A 23,520-nucleotide genomic window follows, 5' to 3' on the forward strand; every position below is an offset into this window, starting at 1 on the left:
CTATTAATTAATTTAATTTAATTTTGGTAAGTACTCGTATATATTCTGATTTAATGTTAATTATAAATTTAATTAACTTTAATAATTATTATTATTTCAATTTTTATAGATAAAAGACAACGATTATTCTGTAAATAAAGACAATTATTATTATTATTTCAAGAGTCAATATTTTAAATTAAAATCGTTATTATATCAAGTCGATTTTCACTTTAAACATAGTCAATATTTTAAATTAAAATTATTATTCTTTTAATAACTCAACGACAACTATTACTATTATTTCAAGAGTCGATAGTTTGACTTTCACCTAAAAAATAGTCAATATACTCTATTCGACAACATATTTTATTAAACCAAGCATTTTTATACATCGATCGACCAAAAAAACTTCTTGACGCTCATAAAAATTTAAACCAAATAATCTCAAAGATTAGAGACTAAATTATAAAATATTCGTCAAAACGACGAACTTGAACCCAAAATGAACATCTTTTATCCAACAAAAATGAGCATAATGAAGCCATAACTCGATAAAAAGAAACTAAAAAAACTGCTGCCGATCGAGTTCCAATGAAATTTGAAACGTTTAAAATGTATTTACAAGTCTTTTTTGGAGGGATGGGGCAAATTTAATATAGTGATCCATAACAATATCCACAAAGTCTATGTATTTCTATCTCATGGGGCACTTTCAATTATTCAGATTCCAAAACGTAACCTGTGTGTCTCTTCTGTGGCATGTGCAGCTGCTGTTTTGTGACTGTAGATCTAAAATTTCACTACTACATGACAAATCCCAATTAAATTTCAAAAGAAAAGAGGTAAGATCTTATCGATTTACTGCCCGAGATTTCCCAGCAGTCGTTCGACAGCAGCATGAACGTTCCCGGAAGTAGCGCGTAGAGCTCTGATGTTCTCTTGGGTGTCGAAGAAGCCCATCTCTTGGAGCTGTGAAAGTTGAGTTGCGTATAGTTCTTCTGGGGGCACTGCAAAGAAAGTTCATTTGATATTTAAAGGCCCCAGCAAGGTGAGCTGCAGCAATGAAAAGAAAACAACAAAGCGAGCAGATAATCGAACCGTTGGGATTGTTCGAAACAGCCAACCCGCCAGCACCGAGCCCACCAAACAGGTTCATTAACATCTCCAATCCAGCAGCGCTAGGAACACCTATAACTTAGGTGACTTAGAAACATTGGTCGTGTAAAAGAAAACGATGAACATCGAATCTGAAATTATCCTTCACCATACCTGTAGCAGCAGCACCTGATTGAGCAGAGTCTCTGCAAAAGTAGCAAGTAATCAATATTCGACGTGGAGCGAAAAAATCAGCGTGAATAACGAACCAATGCTGCTTAGCTATACAATAATCATACAATTTACGCGGATTAATTGTACAAAACCAACATCTTGGTCAAATTCCATCAAACTACTAAACTACCATACAGTTATAAGGCCACAGAATTCATTCTAGATGAAGTTTGATTATACAATGAATAAAAACAGCTCGGTATATGACGATGAATCTGCAGCATTCAATATAAAATGTGATCCTGACGGTCGTTTCAAACATCCTAGTATTTGAGCTACAAAGGTGGACAATTATATAAATTAGAGAGGAAATTGGACTTACTGAGCTGACGGCTGTCGATTTAAGGTAGAGAGGAGTGACTGCTGAATTGATAGCATTTGCTGCAAGAAGAAAATGCAGAAATGAACCAAGAAAACTGTAAATGTATTTTAATAGAAAACAAAAATTTGGAAATGATATCGATAATGTAACGGCCTAAGCTAACCGCTAGCAGATATTGTCCTTTTTGGACTTTCCCTTTTGGCTTCCCTCAAGGTTTTTAAAACGTGTCTGCTAGACAGAGGTTTCCACACCCTTATAAAGAATGCTTCGTTTGAACCATCATTACATATTACCATGAATGCCAATTGATTCCAAACAATGAAATCAAAATTAGAATTTAGAATACAGATTTTGTGTTTGTTTCTTTCGTTTTCTTTCGGGTGCAGTGGGGCGGGGGATGTCCGAGTAGTTGTACCTGAATCATCTCAGGATTAGTTAATTGGCGAACGAACTCTGGATTTTGCATCATTTCTCTTAATTGAGGATTCATATCAACCATGCTCCGTAGCTGTGGGTTCAGATTGAGGATCTACAGTTCAAATCAAAGAAAATGGGAATTACAAAACCTTTCAAATGGCATTTAAACTAATTTAGCAGTAATCATCATCATATAAGCACAGCACCTGGTTCATATACTGAGGATTGGAGAGCAGGCTTTGCATCATCTGTGAAATAGCTGGATTTTGCAGAAACTGATTCATCTGAGCCGCGTCTGGCACAACACCAGCAAGAGGATCCACATTTGTACGGCCAGCCCCTCCTAATCCTCCGATACCAGGAGCCCTTGCATCACCAGCTGGAGTAGGCCGTGTGGTTGTTGTCTGAGTTCCTCCTGAAAATTAACATTGAAATATGCCACTATTCAGTAAAGATGTGATGAAACCATGTTAATAGGATGAAGTACACGGGAAAGTTAGGTTTCCAAATGAATGGTAATAGATTCAAATTTACAGTGGAATAAGCCAAAAAAGCTCGAGTAAACTCAAGCAAGATAGTCATGCGCTTAATTTAGGCAAAGAAATATTATACGATAAGCAAGAATAAGACGTCAGAATATCGATAAGCAAGAATACCTTCAAGTAACAACCACATAAACTTACAAATCTTGTCTAACATATATCAATTCGTAGAAAAAGTAAATGATTTCTCAATCTAATCTCGTTTGAATGTGAAAAGAAAAAGGTAAGTTATATCATTTGAAGGCGCAAAAGCGTCCTCTAGTTAAATAATGGGAGGAATAGAATAGAATTGCAACAAAAATAATACTTTACTAGTCAATAAAGGTAGCATTGTTACCCCAGGGATTAGGAAGTGGATTTGTATTTGGAGCAGCATTTCCTGTTGTTTCTGATCCTGTAGTTGAAGAATTATTAGACTCGTTCCTCGCTGGTGCACCCCCTTGGTTTGCCAAGAGAGCTGCAAATGGGTTTGCACTCGAATCATTCCCAGCATTTCCAGCCATCGTTGTTGCATTTAGAAATGGCTCCTGAACATTTTCATACATCCGCCTCAGCATGTTAAATCCCTCGGGGGAAGATTCAATGTTACTCATAGCTCGGTCAGTGTTTCTCATCATCTCTCTCATGAGTTCAGGATTCCTTGCAGCCTCTAACGTCTGTCGAAGGATACCAGGGTCATTGAGAATGTGAGCAAGCTCTGGGTTCCTGTCAATAATATCCCGCATCTGAGGATTGCTCGTAATTAAGGTCCGCATCAAGTCAGGGTTATTCATCAAGTTCTGAATTGCAGGCATGTTCATTATTTCCCTTATCATGTTCGGGTTTTGAGTCAACTGTTGTTGCACTTGCTCGAACTCCGGAAGTCCAGCTCCACCCCCGCCAAGAGGATTAAAACCCAGTCCAGGAAATAATGATGCACCAAGGCCAGCATTTCCAAAAGCACCACTCTCAGTAGAACCAACACCTCTTGTAACGCCAGGAGCAGTGTCAGAACTTCTAATATTAACATTGGAAGCAGGTGCAGAAGGTGGTGCTGAAGCTTGGGCAAAACCTCGAACCATGTGAATAGTGTGATCTGCCTGTAAACCTTCAAAAACGAAAAGGAAAAAAGATATAAACACAATTTCAGGTCAACAAGAAAACATATTCTCAATGCCAATTACTACAGCACAAAATGCGAGTGTCGATGGTATGAGGTTAAAGGGATCTTCAAACGCGCACACGTCTACAGACAACTTGCAAATACTAAGAACAATTTATCAGTGTAATACGTCGCACAATAGCCACTAAATAACAAATAGATTGTATTGTATAACTCGGCCAATTTTCGCTATGAACATAAGAACTCCAACACTAGAAATGGAATGGAAAACGAAAGCTCCCACTATATATCTCGATAAGCTAATCGTACAAATTTGTCAGCTTGAGAAAGTCAAGGAAAGAGAGAATCATCAACCAAAATGTATACTCGATTCAAACATTACAAACCAAAACACAACGTCTGCAGCTTTGCAATATACTCGATACCTTCAATTAAACTATACTCAGACCCAACAGAATATGAATATAAAGAATTTACCAGCAATTCCCAGTAAAGGATCTATACTTGGCTTACGCCAAACCCTGTACAAAAAAAAAGGAACATTTGAGACAAAGAGCCGACATGAATCAGGAGGTGCTTACAATCCAATCAATCAGGGGGGTTCCTTGGGAATAAATGAACTCAGCTAAAACTTGAAGAACAACCCAAAAAAACACTCGCATATCCTTCCAAAGAGAACAAAAAATTGAGGAAAAAACTCAATTATAATGAACAAAGCAAAACGAGAATTATCCACCAAAATTTAGTCCACAGAGTTCCAGAAAAACAATTTTATATCACATAATAACCCCAACAAAAAAGAATTAACATACCATAACTGACTAAGGTTTGATCGTCCTTTAAGATGCGACCCTTGTAGATCAAGCGCTGCTGATCAGCTGGAATGTCACAATTCTGAGCAAGAATTGATTTAAATGTCCCAACCGAGGAATCAAGACTCGTCCTCACCGAAAATTTCGAACCATTAGAACATCGAATATTAACTGTAACACTACCTCCCCCTTCTTCACCGTCGCCATGAACCCGGTGCTCGCTGGAATCACCGTCGGCACCCATATCCCTTTAACGCAGATCGATCAGCAAAAGAATCTCGAAACAAAACAAAACAAAACAAAACAAAAAAGAAAAACCCAACACTAACCCTATCCCAAAAGAAACATCATCGAAAACCCCGAAAGGATAACGAAAACCGCAGATTAAAAAAGCGAGAAAGAAAACAAAGTATCTAATGCAATACAATCACGAAAGAGAAAAAAGAATAATTGTGTAACACAAAATCAAATTTGGAGTATTTACGGTATAAAAAAATTAACAACAAGAAAAGGAGAATTGAATGAATGGAAAAGTGTGCGTAGAGATTGAGAAGACAGCGACGAATTCGCGTAAAGTGATCATGTGATTCGAGAAATGGATGAAGTAAGAATGGAGCTGAATCCCATATTCCATTTCTTATTTTCGGGCCTGGATTTTGCTCCTTCCAGTCCGACAAGATGAGAGTTTCGATCTGTGGGCCTTAGTTTGGATTTTCCCGTACATTATTGGGCCTTAGTCAGGCCCATAATGAAAAATTACAAAAAATAAAATATAAATTTTTAATCATAGTACTGACAGTCGGTCACATTTATATTTTTAAAAAATTTAAATATATGATTATTTTTAGTTTAAAAAAAAATGCAATTTAATGGTATATTATTACTTTATTAAACTCGTTAACAAGGACCAGATCTCTTACCGTCAATACATGGATGAAAACCGTCAAAACATTTTTCAATACACATTTTTAATCATAGTACTAACAGTAACATTTAAATTTTTAAAAAAAATTAAATATATGATTATTTCCCGTTTAAAAAAAATGCAATTCAATGGTATATTATTATTGTATTAAACTCATTAACAAGGACAGAATCTCTTACCGTCAATACATGGATGAAAATCGTAAAAATATTTTTTAATGTGTTTAATAATCATAGTACTAAGAGTAAGCACATAATCATTTCCAATTAAAAAAATGTAATTCGATGATAAATTATTACTTTATTAAACTTATTAACAACGACCCAATTTCCTATCGTCAATATATGGACGAAAACCGTAAGAATATTTTCAAAGCACTAAAATATTAACGGGTTTTATCTAAAACTAATGATAAGAGTATTTTTTTAAAAGTTGTCTGAAACATTATTGAAACTTTTGAAAGTTTAGGATATTATCGAAAAAGATTTATATTAATTTGATATAAATATATAATTTTTAGATTATTTTATACGAAAATGAACGGTCAAGATCAAATTTGACCAGATAAGACTGAAGTCAGTTGAGAGAGCGCGAAAAAAAAAATAATTTTAAATAAATAAATTATCTCCCCCCGTAAGATCTGTAACTACCACAATAACTAACTGAAGAAATAAGGGAAGAGGAAGAAAAAAACCCGCCATGTCTGTGACAGAAGAACCTGTAACCGTCTCACAGCCTTCAAATCCAAAGTCCTTCCGCCATTGTTATACTTTCTGTTTTTCTTTCCACTTTCAGCTCCCTTTCTTCTCTCTTCTTCCAATCATGAATTCAGATATCAACTCCCTCGCCATTTCCAGTAGTAGCAGCTCTGCCTTGGACCTCGCTATTCCATTTCAACTCGGAATCGTCGAAACTACTTTCGATTCCAAGCGCCGCCATAATCCACGCAAGAAGCGGTCAAGAACTGAAAATGCCTCCACTGCTGTCGTCGGCTCCAAGGCTAAGTATAGAAAGAAGCCGGATCCTTCTGCGCCGAAGATCACTCCTCCGTGTAGTGAGTGTGGGAGGAGGTTTTGGTCGGATAAAGCGCTTTTTGGTCATATGAGGTGTCATCCTGAACGACAATGGCGAGGGATTAATCCGCCGGTTAGTTTCCGTCGCTCGGTTTCGGTTTCTCCTTTTAGACCTAGAGCTGATTTGGAAGAATCGGCGTTTACGGAAGAGGAACAGGACGTCGCTAATTGCTTGTTAGTGCTTGCCGATTGCCCTAGTGCGATCGCTAGGGTTTCCGATTTTCGATTCGAATGCGCGAGTTGTAAAAAAGTGTTTGGATCGCACCAGGCGCTTGGAGGACATAGGGCAAGTCACAAGAATGTGAGAGGCTGTTCCGCCATGGCGAAGAGCGATGAAGAAATAGAACATGATGCTCTGTTTGGACATTGTGGTCATGATTTGAGCATCAATCTGGAGGATAAAATGTCGATGATTTTAGGAACAGCAGCAGGGCATAAGTGTAGTGTATGTATGAGGGTTTTTGCGAGTGGTCAAGCACTTGGTGGCCATATGAGATGCCATTGGGAGAGAGTGGAGGAGAATGCAGCTACAGAAGAGGGGTTTCTTAACTTGGACTTGAACATGCCTGCCCCTGTTGAAGATGGCTCTTCTTCTTCGTATTCATCAGGTCTCACTCTTGATCTTAGGTTGGGCCTCTGAAACTAACCTTCATTCTTCTGTGTGTTAGGCTCTTTATCACAATTTGTTGATATGTTGTAATTTAGGCTTTTCGTATATGCTGTAACATTCATATCTGTTTCTGGCTCTATTGGCTACACATTTTAGGTAGACATTTGCAAATTTCTTTCACATAAATTGAGAAGCTGTTTCTCTTTATTAATAAATTACCATGCCTAGCTGTGCAGTTTAGATTTGTGAATGGTTTCTCCTTCATTTTTGTTCATCATGCTTAGCTTTGAGTTAAGATCTGAGTAGGTACCCCATTTTCTTGCTTGTTGAGGAGTCTGATTTTGAGTTTGCTTTCCATTTTTGATCCACTGAATATGGTTAGATTCAAGTTTGCTCTGTATGATGTTCTTTTTGAAGTTTCTTTTGGTTGTAATCCCTTCTATTCTTTACTCGTACCTCCTTTACTCGTGGTTATTGCACATTGTCTACTAATGTGAGTTAGGTGTCATTTGGACATGAGTGAGCTTAATGGGAGTCTCCTTTCTACCATTCTTGAGGGGATGTCTCCTAATAGATAGACTTAAAAATAGTAGATTTTTAGAGTGTTCCTAGATCTTGAGTGACATGTAGTGTGAGATCCCACATCGGTTGGAGAGAGGAACAAGTGCAAGTGAGGACGTTGGACTTAGAAAGGGGGTGGATTGTGAGATCTCACATTAATTGGAGAGAAAAAATCCGAAAGGGATAGCCCAACGAGGAGAATATCTACTAGCAGTGAGCTTGGGCTGTTACATGTAGTAAGCCCAAATGGAAAAAACTCGGTTGCATCTTTCCCAAGCCCACCACTAGCAAATATTATCTTTTTTTTTTTTTTTGAGATTTCCCTTTTACGCTTCCCTTCAAGATTTTTAAAATGCTTCCGCTAGAGATAGATTTTCATATTCTTATAAAGAATGTTTCGTTCTTCTCCTCAACCGATATGAGATCTCACAATTCACCTTCTTTCAGGGCCCAGCGTCCTCGTTAGCATTCGTTCTTCTCTCCAATCAATGTGGGATCTCACATCTTTAGTTAGCTATTAAGCCCTCTTCGTCACTTCCTTTATTACTAGAACAATTTGACCAAAAATCATCCTAACCATATGGCTTTCAGATCCACACCAAGGACTTCGAGTTTCAATCATATAAAGGAACCTCTTCATTTGCTTGATTTGTTTGAAGGAAGCCCAAGTATCCAATCCACCTCATGGATTGACCAAAACCATGTTCGACCAAAACCATGTCGATAAGAACAGTTTAGTTGGGTCACTAAGTAGAAATAATCTTCATTTCTATTAGCCACTTTCTAAATGAAGAAACTCCACATTTCAGTTTACCAAAATTTAGAAGCAAGAACCTCTGTGATGCTGATATCCGTGTGCCCGTTCTATTTGATAGTTGATATGATCAAAGTGTCTGGTGCTAGGAAAATTGTTTCGAACATGTCAACTAAGGCATTTACTCTGCTTCCCTGAAAGGGGAAACTAATCTAAGCTTGTCATTTAGAGACATCTTTTTAGCTTCATGAGACTATTCGATATACGTGGTCTTACGACTTTGCAGAGACCTGTGTTTTTGTTCCGGCGATACGAACGTATTTAAGTAATTGTCGTTTTGTAAGACCATAATGAAAACGTGGTGGTTGAAATGGAGGACGAGGTATCCTCTTCGCGCGGAGCCTCCTTTCTCCTCGGGAGGTCTGCACAACGGGCTATTAGCTCAGTGGTAAAGCACGCCCCTGATAATTGCGTCGTTGTGCCTCCTCTCCTTTACAGTCGAGCTGCTTCGCTCATGAACCGTCCCTCTGTGTCTCCCTTCCATATGAAATAAGATGAAGTGATTAGACAATGTTCCATAAAAGATCAAGATCTGAAGTCAGTTTCAATGCAGTCCAACATTCTAGCTACTCAGTTTAGATGTTTGGATCTCCAAGTCCACTCCTCCATTTATCCTTGTTGATAGGTGATTTGGTTGTCCTACTCCTGAGCAACTGGAAACATGGGGTCACAGATTCCATGGAGAAACAGTTGAAATTATCAAAGAAAAACATCAACCTCCATGTCTGACTGATCCTAATTGCTTCTGTGCTGCAATCCTTGATGCTTTGACAAATGTTGTTTGAGATATCAAGCTTAGCCAGCACTGAGTCTTCATATGCATCAAACCTACTTTGAGATTATGCAACAAAAAGTAGATTACAGGGAGTTACTAGTTAGGAAAACAATGGCCATAGCGGAAAGTAAAAGTAGTCATATCCCCCTACCCGAATAGTTATATACTGCTAAGCCGTTGTTGTTGCCTTTGCTTGCACGCTATATACCACCATTTTCAATCGCTCTTTAAATCTTGCTTTCAAACTCTTTGAAAAATTTTCTGCCCTGTTAAATCGGGGTCAAAGGCCCGAGCATACGCTGTCTGGCCGTAGGCGTACAGCGCGCAAACGAATTGGCTAACTCACTTGTTGCTGAAAAGTGAGTATCGTACGATCGCAAGTCCGCTATAAAAAAAAAAGAGCTATTGTGACTTATGGGTCAGCAAGAGTTCAATCGAGCGTAATGCCTTTATTAGGAGACAATTATAACAAAAACACTTCGAAGAAACTAAAGTTTTTATTAGGATTCTTGGCATAGACATAATTTTGATTCATGTATTATGTATTTTTTGCTCGTGTCTGTTCTTTTTTAAAAAAAAAGCTCTCTTGACATGTTAAGTTTTTATACTTTCTAGATATTTGATGGCTAAAGTATTCGAGATTAGAGAATTTGTTGACTACTTCTACTACTACTGATAGACTGCACTGTTCTAATGTTTCTATTTATTTTAAAATTATTGTTATATTATTTTTCTTTTAAATTTTATTAAATCAACTACTTTTATCTATATATATATATATATATATATTAAACCTCGTTTAACTGAAATGATTAAATTTTCTCAATATTTCATATTTTTATGCTTATGAGTTTGATATCAATATAAATGGTAAATTGACATGTTCAATATATCATTAAAAAAAAAAACATTAAAAAAAACACTATGATAAAATAATCAATAAAATATTATTAAATATGAATATAATATAAAATGCTTATTTATACTTTTATTTTTTATTTTTACTTTAAAAAAAAAAAAAAAAAAAATCGATATCAACCTTTTAAACCTTGTTATTTTTTTCTTACCCTGTTATATAAATATGTTGTCGTTGAGGCCGGTAATACAAAAGGTTGAACTTAGTTCATAAACAGCAGCTCGTGAATTTGGAAGAATTTTCAGACACTAATTAATCATTTTTCGTTTACTCTTCTAAATACTATATGAACTAAGATGTTCATAAATTTTTGGACTCTAAATAAGTTAGTTCATGCTAAAATCAAAATGAGAGCCATTGAAAAACTCTTACATGAATAGAAGAACGAACGGTTTGAGGCAGAAATTGCTGCAACAAAACGACTCCAACATCAGCTTCTCCCCCTTAATGTTGATGTTTGGAGTGCAAATAAAGTCTCACCATGGCTGGAGAAGCAAAAGAGTAATGGTATAAAAGCAAATTCATAAGAGTTTATGGCTAAAATAGACGACATCGTACTACTGTGAAGATAGGTTGAGATCCTCAAAAGAAAAGAGCCGTTTTAGTGTTTGAGATCAACTAAGAAGGGAATCTTTTTTAAAAAAATAATGATAAATAAATAACAACTATAATTCAAGAGTCTAGTTTCTTGTTTAATGTTTGTTAATGTTATAAAATTTCTTGAAACATAATTATTTTGAGCTGTTTAATTAATAAAACTGTCCAATCTTTTGCTGATGATCAGTTGAATAAGTTTACCTTCACCATTGAGATGCCTTTGTCCCATGCTAGACATCCATTGCAGTACCACTGATGTCTTGATTTGGAAGAGAATAGTCTGGTTAAACAGAAAAAAGTAGTTTGAATATGAACAATACATATATATATATATATATATATATATACACAGACAACTTTTTTATTGCATGAGTCCACTAGAATTTTTTTCTATGTTTTTTTTCAATCGAGTAATAATGTACTAGCTACCTGGCCATTGTCTGCTCGAACTTCCTGTTTGTGTAGTTTGTCCAACTACTCTGAAAATGATATGGAGGCAACATGGATAACAAGGTGGCCTTCCCAAAAGATCAAGAACGTAGGCCATTCTCTAAGGAAACTCCAGCTCGTGATCGACACGGTTGAACGTGCTGATGGTGCAACACAGAATGGGTCTTTCTATAAAAGCTTCTCACAGTTGAACTCTCCCAGTTTTCCTGAGATTGGCCATTATTCATCCATGAAGATGAGTGACCATCATGAGTAAAATAAACCATCAAGCTGAAAGTGGCTCATTCAGCCATGGATCCCCTGCGATATCCCGTGTTGGATGATGGAAGTCCCACATCGACTAATTTAGGGAATGATCATGGGTTTATAAGTGAGGAATACTAACTCCATTGGCATGAGGCCTTTTGGGGAAGCCCAAAGCAAAGCCATGAGAGCTTATGCTCAAAGTGGACAATATCATACCATTCTGGAGAGTCGTGTTTGTCTAACATGGTATCAGAGTCATGCCCTAAACTTAGTCGTGCCAATAGATTAGATTGGTAAATCCTCAAATCCTCAAATATCGAACAAAGAACTCCTAAAGAAAAGGAGCCAAGCCCCTCCTCGAAGGCAGTCAAAAATGACTAAGACTCCAAAGGAGTCGAGCCTCGATTAAGGGGAGGCGCACTTTGTTCGAGGGGAGGTGTTGGATGATGGAAGTCCCACATCGACTAATTTAGGGAATGATCATGGGTTTATAAGTGAGGAATACTAACTCCATTGGCATGAGGCCTTTTGGGGAAGCCCAAAGCAAAGCCATGAGAGCTTATGCTCAAAGTGGACAATATCATACCATTCTGGAGAGTCGTGTTTGTCTAACATCCCGAACCTCTTCATGTAGTCAGACTTCTGGTCCAGGCAGTCAGAAGAGCCTGTTGGAATGCTAAATAAAACGTGCATTAAAGCACAATTGTACGCACCATGTCAGGGGGGACCCAAAGACTCTAAGATCTCACAGCCCCTATCATTTAGCGAACATCCTGATAGTTACCTCCCTTACATGGCGCCCGAACACGAGATGGGGGTGCGCTGAAAGTGAAAGCCACTTTTGGTGAAGAAAAAATCAGGTTGATGCACCAAAATTGGGGTCTTCGAGGTTTGCTAGAACAATATTACATGAGTCGATATCAGGTATGTCGACAACCATGGGGAATCAGTTCTACTCACATGTGAAACTGTCGAATCTGCCTCTAATGGATTTCTTTCTTTGGCAGTAGCAGTCCATCCTGAAACCATCATACTTACTATTTTAGAGAACTTATCAGTTATTTTTCATAACGTAGCAGTTGCTAATTGTGGGATACTCAGCTGAAGACTAAACTAACATCAAAGTCACTTTTTGTAGCAGAAAAAGAGTTACTTTTATCCTTTTTAGAAGATAAATGGCATAGTAGAGAAAATAAATATAACATATTGGGATGCTTGTAAAACTTTCAGGCTAGGTACGTGTCATATAAGAACGAACTTTTGATCTACCTAGTCGAGGGATTACATGAAAGGCCAGTGGTTCTATGTGAATTTAAACCATTCCCCACCTCCAAAAATCATATAATTACTTGTCTATACAACATTTCATAATGAATACCGTATTTCACAATAGACATACTTCGCGAAGTGCATACGGTGATATTAATGTAATATTTTACATGTCAACACATAACAATGTGATGGCCCCAGTGCATTTATATTTCTTTCATGCTATAGTGAAGTTCCAGAGTCTAAAAACTCAAAAAAAAAAAAAAAAAAAAAAAAAAAAAAAAAAAAAAAAAAAAAAAANGCTTTCTCACCGTTTCTTAGTTCGACGCTCCCTTCCATATTCCATTGTACTAGGCTGTAAGATCTAGAAATAACATAACAGAACGTGCTCGAGTTTAAAACTTGTAAGCGTTCCAAATCATTTGAACGTGGAAGAAATTATTCCCAGACTACTCTCTAATAGCTCTCCAAGCTGACAGAGTAAAGCTACCAAATGGTGCTCGAGTTTCCACTTTCCATAATGTATACAAAAGCTCAGTGCTTGTGTACTTATTATTCCTTTTCTTCTCTACCAAATGGTATCACTAGATAAAAATTGCATTATCGCTTGAAAATGTATATAACAGAATAAAACTATCAATCAGCCATTATAGCAAAATGAATCTCATTCATTCCTAGTTCTTTCACTACAATTAGAAGTTTGAGCCCACCTCCAATTCAAGTCTAATATAGGTAAAACCCTTGATTAAATATTGAAGAATAATTGGAAATTATTAAGCATGCAGAACCCAGAAAAAAGTTAATCGTTCTCTACCTATCTTCTCATTGTTAAAAAAATCCAGAAAAAATGGCTCTACCTGATGTACTGATGTCCTTAAGCACCCTGACTTGAAGATTTGATGCCTCAGCAGGTTCGAGCATGTTCCCATATTTGCCTGTTCCTCAAGAACTTTAAAAGCTTTAAGCAACACCATCCCAGCAATCATGTGTGCTAAATTTCTGTGGCTGCGAAGTTGATATACTTCCTTGACCCCATCCTTTCAACACACGCTTAAGAGTCTTCTGTGCAATCCCACTGCCATCGTTTCTGTTGAAGTTGTGCAGGTCCAAGCCAAGCACATGACACACATGGAACAGAAAATTAAACATTCATTGACCATACAAAATAAATTAATTTAATGAATAGCCTCATTATTTTAACTATCCTTGGCCTAATGTTCAACTGATTTGATAACTGGAAATTACAATCTACTACTAGAGGTCGTCTCCAGAGGGATTTAACTCTATAGTTAAGGTTGTGACATTAAAAGACCCTCAAAGGATCATCTTACGTGTTGCCGTGGAAAAAAAGAACTGCCTAAAAATATGCATCATGCAGGGAAAAAGTATATCTTTATGATTCTTTTTGTGGATTATTAGGATAAACAAATTGCAAGAATCTTAAGGGTAATGATTGGATGCTAAAATCCTATCGATGAACTCATTCAATATTTGGACCAAAATAAGTGATACGTATTTAAAACTTAAAATTGCCACCAATTAACTTATATTCCTCTTACAGTATATTAAGAACAACAGGAAATTAGGAAACACTTCAGTTGAATTTGAATAATGTCAGATAACCAATGTTCTCAACCAAATACTCGATTATGCAGCATGGAGATAAATAAGAACCACATCAAGTATATTTTTAAAGAATTATACCTGTGAACGATCTTGTGCCAATCTCTTTCATCATCATTATTTGATCTTCCTCGGATAATCTTATTCTCATGTTGGTTGATGTCAGTTTCTGAAGCCATTTCCATCATTTTTTCTGCAAATTCATCGGCTGCATGCTTGTTCCCACTTTTACCTAATCCATCAATCACTGGCATGAATGATGCAGGGTCAAACCTATACTGCTTATCCATCATCTTATGAAGAATGAAACTAGCATCATCTAACTTTCCGTCCATGCAAAGCCTTTCAATTAGGTCCCTGTAAAGAAAATTTTTCAAGGCTAGAGATCTATCTAATGCAGCTTCAAAAAGCTCTTTAGCCTTGGATGTTTCACCTCCAGTTAATAGCTCATTGAACATAAAACTATACAAGGATTCCTTGTGGCCACATATGCTTAAAGCTATCTCAAATAACTCTTGAGCGGCTCCAAAGTCGCAAGCCTTAAAGAAAGCTCCAATTAAAATCCTAAACGTATATATATTAGGAGATATCCCCTTCTGCAGCATTTCATCCAAAAGACTGGTGGCATCTTTCAGTTTCCCACCTTCAGAAAGGCAGCTAATAATGTTATTGTAAGTGTAAACATTAGGAAAAATCCCTTTTTCTTTCATCTCCTCCATCAACCCATATATTTCAAATATTTGATTTTTGGAACTTAAACCCTGGATCAATGAATTATACGTTCGAAGGCTCTTGTTGCACCCTTTTTTCTCCATTTCCTTGAGTACTCTAAAAGCAGATGACAACTTTCCTTGTTTACAGTAACTATGTATGAAAGTATCAAATATTAGCGAATCCGGAGATAGCTTTTTCCCAATCATCTCCAGAAGCTTCTTTTTTGCTTCATCAACCCGCCCCGCCTTACATAACCAACTTATTATGGTTGCATATGTGATCGAGTCAGGTAAACACTTCATCCCATTATTGCCAATATCAAAAAGACCAATAAAAGAGTTTCCAAGATTACCAAGAGAAGCGCTTCCATGGTTCCACATGCCACTCACTATTTCAATAGCTTTGTCCAGATTCCCAGATTTACAGAGGCCCTTAATCACTGTATTACAAGTTACATTATTCAAGCCATAACCTCTTTCATTCATCTTTTGTAGCAACTCTTCTGCCTCTGATACTTTCCCCTCTTTCCACAGGCTGTGAAGCAGGATATTACAAGTATACATATTGGGAAAACAACCAACCTGTATCATTTCGCGAAGAACATAATTGGATTCAAGTATCTTTCCTCTACAGCAGTATCCATGAAGTAAGGTACTATAAGATACAATATCTGGAGCTACACCACTCTCTCTCATTAGACCTATTATAGATCTTGCATCAGAAAACATTCCATATTTACAAAGGCCATAAATCAAAATGTTATAGGAGTAAAGATTGGGTTTTATACTCTTTTCTGCCATTTCATTAAGAATTAAACGAGCTTCAAGGAGCTTTCCACTTCTAACCAAACCTAACAACCATATGTTATAGCTCTCCATGGTCAAATGAGTTTCAGATTTTTTCATAGAATCAAAGAGAGCCTTGGATTCCTCGAACATTCCTTCATTACAAAATCCTTCTAGCATTAAATTATATGTTACGGTATTAGGCTGAGGTAACCCTAACTCTTCATCTATTTGCATATCTCTAAAAATTCTGGAAGCTTCTAAAATTTGCCCGGATTTACAGAGGGCAGCAATTCTGCAATTGAAAGTTACAATATCTGGAGAAAGACCAACCTCTCTCATCCTTTCCACCAATTTCTCAGCCTCCCCAGTCTGACCTTCTCCACAAAGAGAAGATATCACAGTATTGTATGCAACCCTATTGGGAAGAGCACCAGAGCTCCTCATCTCGTCCAAAAGTTCAATACCTCGATCATGGAGCCCAGCTCTACAATACCCACGAACTATAAGTCCAAGACTAAACTCATTAGGGTTACACCCTTTTTCAGACATTTTATCAAACACTTGACGTGCATTCTCCAAGTACCCCATTTCACAAAGCGCACGTATCAACAGATTAAAAGTATAAGTCTGTGGGTTAACTCTCGCAAAAACCATATCCTTATAAAGCCAAATCACAAAATCAACCCGGCTCTCCTTCAAAGAGCATCGAAACAGAAAATTATAGAAAGAAATATCTGGAGGGTCATTAGGAAACCTGGCTCGAAGCGATCGAAACTGAGAAATGGCATTTTCGAAGAGACCCAAATCAGCCAAGGCTCGAACGAGTGCAAATCCAGATGGATGAGCAAAATCCCGGTGCTGCGACAAGAGGAGTTGGTGAAGGTGATCGATCTGTGGGTGCATTTTTGCAGTGGTGAGGATGCGGGCAATAAGAGGTATAGATTGAAGGGAGGTTTTGAAGAAGGAAGAGGAGGCAGAGATGGGGGAAGAAAGAACTCGCTTGAAGAGAAGCCATGCTAATTCGGGGCTTTTGGAATTCAGGTAAACGGCTTTAGAGAGCATGGCTGCTCGGTCCATTTACAAGCTCTCTCGCGCGTGTCTGCTGATTCTGCTCCGTTTTGCAGTGGAAAACGCGGGAGGAAGATGATAATAATATCAATAGTTTTTATTATTTATTAGAATCAAACCATTTATTTATTTTTTAAATCATAATTTGTGGTAACTATTTTCGAAATTCAATTGTTAATAGTTCACATCTTATAAATTATAATTAGTCGTTCTATTTGATTTTAAGTCAAAAATTTTGGTAGATAGGAATCTCGTAAAAACTTTTTCGAGGAATGGGCCAGATCGGATCATTTCTCGAGAACAATAGATAAAGGTGCTGATACTATCACTTGGATTTGGAATCTTCCTTTTGGTACTCACAATTTCCAAAGCCATACTAGTGATTTGGAGGAGATTTTGGAACCTTCACGCTGATGCTCACGATTTCAATAGTAATACTAGTGATTTGGAGGAGATTTCTCGAAAAGTATTTAGTGTCCATTTCGGCTGACTCTCACGATTTCGATAGCCATAGATTTGGAGGAGATTTTGGAACCTTCACGCTGATGCTCACGATTTCGATCGCAGTACTAGTGATTTGGAGGAGATTTCTCGAAAAGTATTTAGTGTCCATTTCGGCTGACTCTCAATCATCTTTCTTTAGCTGTGTGGAATGTATTTCCCCTATTCTCGTTTTTTCAATCAATCATCTTTGTTTAGCGGTGTGGAATGCATTTCCACTATTCTCGTTTTTTTCAATTACGAAGCATGACTTTTAGCTGAATGTATTTCCCTTATTCTCGTTTTTTCAATCGTACTCACATTGGCCCTAATGGGGGCAGGGTTTTTCTACTCACATTAGCCCTAATGCACGGGCGGGGTTTTTCTACTCACATTGGCCCTAGTACACACGCGGTGTTTTTGAAGAATACAAATAACCTCAATTTTTTCAGTTGTGGAATAAATTCCAATCTTAGTTTTATAAAATATCTAATAAATTATTAAAATCTTAACTTAGTTTAATAGGTAACTTAAATCTTAAAATTTGTTGTCACATGGACCTACTAAACATAGAGCTAAAATTTCGGAGTGGGCAATATACATAACGCTCTTCATACTATACTAAAAATGATTCAATGACTAAGTAAATTAAAGAAACTATAGGACCGGGATTTTACAATGAAATTAAAAACGAATATTTTTCGTGGAGAACGTACCTAAACGTTCTTCATACTCTACTAAAAATAATTCAAACTTTGATCATTCGATCGAGGATATATGTAATATTCAGTTGAGCTATGCGCATATTGGCTACTCTCCAAACACTATCATCTCTCTATTTCACAGCAGAAAATAGGAGCAGCTGAGGCTATCCTAATTCCGGACATCCACAACTTAGTACTTATCTACAACCTTATAGCACAGAGAACAAACTTCATTCTAACATTCTATAAGAAACATGAATGAAGAAATGAAGAACAGCTGAAATCTATCTCAACCTGGGTGGTGTTGTTTGATAAGCATGGATTCCTCCATATTGCTTCACGTGAATTGGAGAATTATGGTGAAGAGGCTGATGAGCATTGCGGTTCGATGCCAGACGAGAAGCACGGGGTCTAGGCTCGATTGGTTTCTCATTCGTTTCGATCTGTTCTAAGGTCTCGACGACGTCTTTCATTGGCGGTCGGTTTTTCTGTTCTTTCTCAATACATTGTAGAGCCAGTTGAGCCACTTGGAATGCGGATCTGGATGGATATTTTCCTTCCAACCGGAAGTCCATCACGTTTTTCAGCTTCCTCCTCTCTGATAAGTATGGTTTTATCCAATCCACCAGGTTTTCTTGCCCGGTTGGACGGTTTTCATCAAGAGCGCGTAAACCAGTCAATATCTCAATCAATACAACTCCAAAGCCATATACGTCACTCTTAACGTACAGATGTCCTGTGTCATAAATAAACGTCAACTCGAAATATCTTCGTGATAACAGGCTCCAGTTTTTAGACAGTCCATATGGAAAGGTTTTTATCCTACCTGTAGTAACGTACTCCGGAGCAGCATAACCATGAGTGCCCATAACTCGAGTCGTGAGATGAGATTTACTCTCTGAAGGACCCAATTTTGCCAAGCCAAAGTCAGATAACTTTGCTGTATATGACTGCAGGTAAAGGCAGNCGATTTCGATAGCCATAGATTTGGAGGAGATTTTGGAACCTTCACGCTGATGCTCACGATTTCGATCGCAGTACTAGTGATTTGGAGGAGATTTCTCGAAAAGTATTTAGTGTCCATTTCGGCTGACTCTCAATCATCTTTCTTTAGCTGTGTGGAATGTATTTCCCCTATTCTCGTTTTTTCAATCAATCATCTTTGTTTAGCGGTGTGGAATGCATTTCCACTATTCTCGTTTTTTTCAATTACGAAGCATGACTTTTAGCTGAATGTATTTCCCTTATTCTCGTTTTTTCAATCGTACTCACATTGGCCCTAATGGGGGCAGGGTTTTTCTACTCACATTAGCCCTAATGCACGGGCGGGGTTTTTCTACTCACATTGGCCCTAGTACACACGCGGTGTTTTTGAAGAATACAAATAACCTCAATTTTTTCAGTTGTGGAATAAATTCCAATCTTAGTTTTATAAAATATCTAATAAATTATTAAAATCTTAACTTAGTTTAATAGGTAACTTAAATCTTAAAATTTGTTGTCACATGGACCTACTAAACATAGAGCTAAAATTTCGGAGTGGGCAATATACATAACGCTCTTCATACTATACTAAAAATGATTCAATGACTAAGTAAATTAAAGAAACTATAGGACCGGGATTTTACAATGAAATTAAAAACGAATATTTTTCGTGGAGAACGTACCTAAACGTTCTTCATACTCTACTAAAAATAATTCAAACTTTGATCATTCGATCGAGGATATATGTAATATTCAGTTGAGCTATGCGCATATTGGCTACTCTCCAAACACTATCATCTCTCTATTTCACAGCAGAAAATAGGAGCAGCTGAGGCTATCCTAATTCCGGACATCCACAACTTAGTACTTATCTACAACCTTATAGCACAGAGAACAAACTTCATTCTAACATTCTATAAGAAACATGAATGAAGAAATGAAGAACAGCTGAAATCTATCTCAACCTGGGTGGTGTTGTTTGATAAGCATGGATTCCTCCATATTGCTTCACGTGAATTGGAGAATTATGGTGAAGAGGCTGATGAGCATTGCGGTTCGATGCCAGACGAGAAGCACGGGGTCTAGGCTCGATTGGTTTCTCATTCGTTTCGATCTGTTCTAAGGTCTCGACGACGTCTTTCATTGGCGGTCGGTTTTTCTGTTCTTTCTCAATACATTGTAGAGCCAGTTGAGCCACTTGGAATGCGGATCTGGATGGATATTTTCCTTCCAACCGGAAGTCCATCACGTTTTTCAGCTTCCTCCTCTCTGATAAGTATGGTTTTATCCAATCCACCAGGTTTTCTTGCCCGGTTGGACGGTTTTCATCAAGAGCGCGTAAACCAGTCAATATCTCAATCAATACAACTCCAAAGCCATATACGTCACTCTTAACGTACAGATGTCCTGTGTCATAAATAAACGTCAACTCGAAATATCTTCGTGATAACAGGCTCCAGTTTTTAGACAGTCCATATGGAAAGGTTTTTATCCTACCTGTAGTAACGTACTCCGGAGCAGCATAACCATGAGTGCCCATAACTCGAGTCGTGAGATGAGATTTACTCTCTGAAGGACCCAATTTTGCCAAGCCAAAGTCAGATAACTTTGCTGTATATGACTGCAGGTAAAGGCAGATTCGGTTTTACAACAAATACTAAAAAAGGAGACGACGATCAGGAGAAAGATTGTAACATTTGTAACAGCTCAAGTTCACCGCTAGAAGATACTGTCCTTTTTTGGGCTTCCCCTCAAAGTTTTTAAAACGCGTCTATTAGGAGAAGTTTCCACACCCTTATAAAAAATGTTTCATTCCCCTCTCCAACTAACGTGGGATCTCACAATCCACCTCCCTTCGGGGCCCAGCGTCACATTGTGAGATTCCACATCGGTCGGAGAAGAGAACAAAGCATTCTTTATAAGGGTATGGAAACCTCTCCCTAGTAGACACATTTTAAAAACCTTGAAGGGAAGCTCGAAAAGGAAAGCCCAAAAAAGAACAATATCTTCTAGCGGTTCTAGCGGTAGGCTTGGATTGTTACAAAGGTTGTCGACAAAAGTTCAAAAATAACTAAAAGGCTCATAATAAACAGAACTTTACCCCATCAAGCAGAATATTAGAAGCCTTGAAATCTCTATAAATTACTTGATTATCCGATGCGTGCAAGAAGGCCAGCCCTCGGGCTGCACCGATGGCGATCTTAAGCCGAGTATCCCATTCTAATGGTGTAACTGCTGAGCCCCCTGTATTTCACAGAAAGTAAGAACACTAACAATTATAGCATAATATCATCCATTAGTTTCCTTACTTCCAAATAGATGATTCTCCAAGCTTCCTTTTTGCATGAACTCATAAGTAAGAAGCAACTCATGATCCTCCCAACAGTAACCCAACAGCTTCACTAAGTTTGGGTGTGAAAGGCTTCCCAAGAAGCCCACTTCTGACTGCACAACCAACCAGACAAGGTCATTCATTATATGTCAATGGTTCACTCAAAGAGGCTTAGCTCATCCTAAGGCTAAGTTACCTGCCACTCCTCAATTCCTTGTAAGCTATCAGATTTCAACTTTTTGACCGCAATAACCATCGAAGTTCCCTTCCTTCCATGGCCCTTCTCCTCGAGCCAACCTTTATAAACCTTGCCGAAGCCTCCTTCACCAAGCAATGCATCAGCTCTGAAGTTTTTGGTTGCAGCTCTGAGCTCTGCCAAGCTATGCTCCCTCAAGTTTGGAGAGACCAAATTCTGGCCATGTGGAAAAGCTTCATCTCCACTTGCTGCCGAGAACTGACTGTTCTTCGAGATGTTGCTCACGGTCGATGCTGTTGCCTGGGATACCACTGTTATAGCCACAGATTTAAATCATAAACAATACATCGTTATTGTTGAACACAACTTTTTGTGGGAAACACTCGCATTTTTTATTAACATCAATCGAGAAGAGATTATAAGACACCTTGTAGAATACTACTGCACTTTGTGCGGTTAGGGTGAAGGGGTACGTATAGTAGAGCCTAGACAATTTATTCCTAAAATTTCTCGATCTTTATTCCCAAAATACCTAAATCATTTTCCTAAAATAAACCTCATACAATTATTGAGTTTAACCCTATTGGGCTAGTGATGATATTTTAACGGTTATGAAAAAATTGATTTATGTCTAGTGGATCACACCTACCAAGAAAAAGTATTTTGTTTTTGTTCGACCTGTAATCATATATGAAATAGCCGACAGTATAAATTCGGTAACACTTTTCCAACCAGATCTATTGCGAGAAAGGGATAATCTGAGTTATCAATTATATCCTATATGGAAATATCTGCACGTAGCTCTTAGTCTCAGATCAAAATTCAAAGGAAAAACCAGCCAGAGATTCAAAAGCTAAGCTAGGAAACTCCAAACAGATTAAACAAACAAATACTCCATCAAAGAACTCCAATTCCAAAGGGGGAAAATTATTAGGGCAAAACTTGCAGATTTTAAGCACAAACTTTGAGATAGAACTAAATTTCAGCAACAAAGTTCAAGATAATGAAGTGATATAAGAGAAAATCTGCTGGATTACCTGAACTGAGATGTCCGGTGGTATTAGGGGTATGATTATCAACTGGAGAACCCCAACAAGTCCCCATTTATCTCTCTCTATCTCTTCCTGTGGAGCACAAAAATGAAGAAGATGATTACGGAAAGCCTTTATGAAATTAAATAAAAGCAATCCAGACTTCTTAGTCAATGCTTCATTTCTCTCGAATCCCCACCTGTACATGTTTTGACTAATTAATTCAGAAACCTCTCAATCAACGTCACAAATATAATCCGAAGAATGGGGATTTTAGGGCAAATACGATGGAAATATCAGCAGCGATGAATGGCCATTGCGGTGGAAACACAGGGGAGTGGAAAAAATTGGGATTAATTTAAGATTGAACGAGTCGCAGAACTGAAAATTTGGTGGAAACTGAAGAAGGAAGATGATAACAGACTGAAAATCTGTCGGTTTGTTTATAGTCAACTGCCGTGCATGATGGTTGCTTGGTTTCAATCTATCGAGCTACGTGCAGAATTGAATTCAAAGATAACGAAAGGGAACGGAGAATTGAAAAGTAGAGATGTTGGGGTCGAGGTCTTATATGGGGTAGCCATTTTCCGCCATTGGAGGCCACGTCTTGCAGTCGTACAGTCTTACTTTTTATGCTGATCCAAGAGGAGAACTCTACAAACGGATAATATCTACTGGGCTTAAGTTGTTACAAATAGTATTAAAGTTAGACACAACTATGTGCCAACGAGGACACTGAGCCTAAAAGGTGGATTGTGAGATCTCAACCGACATTCTTTATAAGGGTGTGGAAATCTCTCACCAATAGACGCATTTTAAAACCGTGAGACTGACAGCGATACATAATGAGCCAAACCG

General features: G+C 37.7%; 5 protein-coding genes across 15 annotated transcripts; 1 reads left to right on the plus strand and 4 right to left on the minus strand.

Annotated features, from left to right (window-relative positions):
* Positions 1-540: 540 nt before the first annotated feature.
* Positions 541-5,102, minus strand: LOC111811679 (ubiquitin domain-containing protein DSK2b-like). 2 transcript variants are annotated; one of them, XM_023698674.1, is made up of 9 exons: positions 4,836-5,102; positions 4,507-4,754; positions 2,930-3,679; positions 2,257-2,465; positions 2,049-2,162; positions 1,634-1,692; positions 1,252-1,283; positions 1,081-1,170; positions 541-989 (listed from the first exon to the last, which is right to left on the minus strand). In XM_023698674.1, exons 2-9 carry the CDS (start codon positions 4,748-4,750, stop codon positions 841-843), a joined length of 1,647 nt encoding a protein of 548 aa, XP_023554442.1. In that variant the 5' UTR covers positions 4,751-4,754; positions 4,836-5,102; the 3' UTR covers positions 541-840. The 2 variants fall into 2 exon arrangements, with proteins under 2 accessions (XP_023554442.1, XP_023554444.1); XM_023698676.1 differs by lacking the exon at positions 4,836-5,102 and adding an exon at positions 4,172-4,215 and having other exon boundaries at positions 4,507-4,614.
* A 1,030-nt stretch (positions 5,103-6,132) lies between these two features.
* LOC111811764 (zinc finger protein ZAT3-like) lies at positions 6,133-7,226 on the plus strand. Its single transcript, XM_023698790.1, has one exon. It carries the CDS (start codon positions 6,254-6,256, stop codon positions 7,142-7,144), a length of 891 nt encoding a protein of 296 aa, XP_023554558.1. The 5' UTR covers positions 6,133-6,253; the 3' UTR covers positions 7,145-7,226.
* A 1,286-nt stretch (positions 7,227-8,512) lies between these two features.
* Positions 8,513-17,037, minus strand: LOC111811646 (pentatricopeptide repeat-containing protein At2g17140). 9 transcript variants are annotated; one of them, XM_023698616.1, is made up of 10 exons: positions 14,447-17,037; positions 13,600-13,829; positions 13,054-13,106; positions 12,434-12,492; positions 12,060-12,367; positions 11,207-11,433; positions 10,979-11,057; positions 10,553-10,665; positions 9,416-9,649; positions 8,513-9,320 (listed from the first exon to the last, which is right to left on the minus strand). In XM_023698616.1, exons 1-2 carry the CDS (start codon positions 16,942-16,944, stop codon positions 13,703-13,705), a joined length of 2,625 nt encoding a protein of 874 aa, XP_023554384.1. In that variant the 5' UTR covers positions 16,945-17,037; the 3' UTR covers positions 8,513-9,320; positions 9,416-9,649; positions 10,553-10,665; positions 10,979-11,057; positions 11,207-11,433; positions 12,060-12,367; positions 12,434-12,492; positions 13,054-13,106; positions 13,600-13,702. The 9 variants fall into 9 exon arrangements, with proteins under 9 accessions (XP_023554384.1, XP_023554383.1, XP_023554382.1 ...); XM_023698615.1 differs by lacking the exon at positions 13,054-13,106 and having other exon boundaries at positions 12,060-12,295; XM_023698614.1 differs by lacking the exon at positions 13,054-13,106.
* Positions 17,038-18,094: 1,057 nt separating this feature from the next.
* LOC111776435 (probable serine/threonine-protein kinase PIX13) lies at positions 18,095-19,102 on the minus strand. The gene is made up of 2 exons (XM_023655870.1): positions 18,946-19,102; positions 18,095-18,855 (listed from the first exon to the last, which is right to left on the minus strand). The coding sequence occupies exons 1-2, from the start codon at positions 19,100-19,102 to the stop codon at positions 18,404-18,406; spliced, it is 609 nt and encodes a 202-aa protein (XP_023511638.1). The 3' UTR covers positions 18,095-18,403.
* Positions 19,103-19,749: 647 nt separating this feature from the next.
* On the minus strand, positions 19,750-23,245 carry LOC111811714 (probable serine/threonine-protein kinase PIX13). 2 transcript variants are annotated; one of them, XM_023698728.1, is made up of 7 exons: positions 22,862-23,245; positions 22,669-22,755; positions 21,632-21,942; positions 21,413-21,548; positions 21,205-21,347; positions 20,601-20,724; positions 19,750-20,510 (listed from the first exon to the last, which is right to left on the minus strand). In XM_023698728.1, the coding sequence occupies exons 2-7, from the start codon at positions 22,733-22,735 to the stop codon at positions 20,059-20,061; spliced, it is 1,233 nt and encodes a 410-aa protein (XP_023554496.1). In that variant the 5' UTR covers positions 22,736-22,755; positions 22,862-23,245; the 3' UTR covers positions 19,750-20,058. The 2 variants fall into 2 exon arrangements, with proteins under 2 accessions (XP_023554496.1, XP_023554497.1); XM_023698729.1 differs by lacking the exon at positions 22,862-23,245 and having other exon boundaries at positions 21,632-21,931; positions 22,669-22,753.
* Between the last annotated feature and the right edge of the window lie 275 nt (positions 23,246-23,520).

This window comes from Cucurbita pepo, chromosome LG15 (assembly GCF_002806865.2).
Source record: "Cucurbita pepo subsp. pepo cultivar mu-cu-16 chromosome LG15, ASM280686v2, whole genome shotgun sequence".
Classification (NCBI taxonomy): domain Eukaryota; kingdom Viridiplantae; phylum Streptophyta; class Magnoliopsida; order Cucurbitales; family Cucurbitaceae; genus Cucurbita; species Cucurbita pepo.

Bases quoted from the DNA above. Each gene is read 5' to 3' on its own strand.
- LOC111811764 (XM_023698790.1), top strand. From the start codon at position 6,254: ATGAATTCAGATATCAACTCCCTCGCCATTTCCAGTAGTAGCAGCTCT.
- LOC111811714 (XM_023698728.1), bottom strand. From the start codon at position 22,735: ATGGGGACTTGTTGGGGTTCTCCAGTTGATAATCATACCCCTAATACC. The intron at 21,348-21,412 runs GTAAGGAAACTA...TGTGAAATACAG, and splicing joins GGAGAATCATCTATTTGGAA to GGGGCTCAGCAGTTACACCA. The intron at 20,511-20,600 runs GTAGGATAAAAA...TTTATGACACAG, and splicing joins TCCGGAGTACGTTACTACAG to GACATCTGTACGTTAAGAGT.
- LOC111811646 (XM_023698615.1), bottom strand. From the start codon at position 16,944: ATGGACCGAGCAGCCATGCTCTCTAAAGCCGTTTACCTGAATTCCAAA. The intron at 13,830-14,446 runs GTATAATTCTTT...CAACTTCAACAG, and splicing joins TGGCACAAGATCGTTCACAG to AAACGATGGCAGTGGGATTG.
- LOC111811679 (XM_023698674.1), bottom strand. From the start codon at position 4,750: ATGGGTGCCGACGGTGATTCCAGCGAGCACCGGGTTCATGGCGACGGT. The intron at 3,680-4,506 runs GTATGTTAATTC...TCGTTTTTGAAG, and splicing joins TCAAACCTTAGTCAGTTATG to GTTTACAGGCAGATCACACT. The intron at 1,693-2,048 runs GTACAACTACTC...TTCTTCTTGCAG, and splicing joins CTAATCCTGAGATGATTCAG to CAAATGCTATCAATTCAGCA.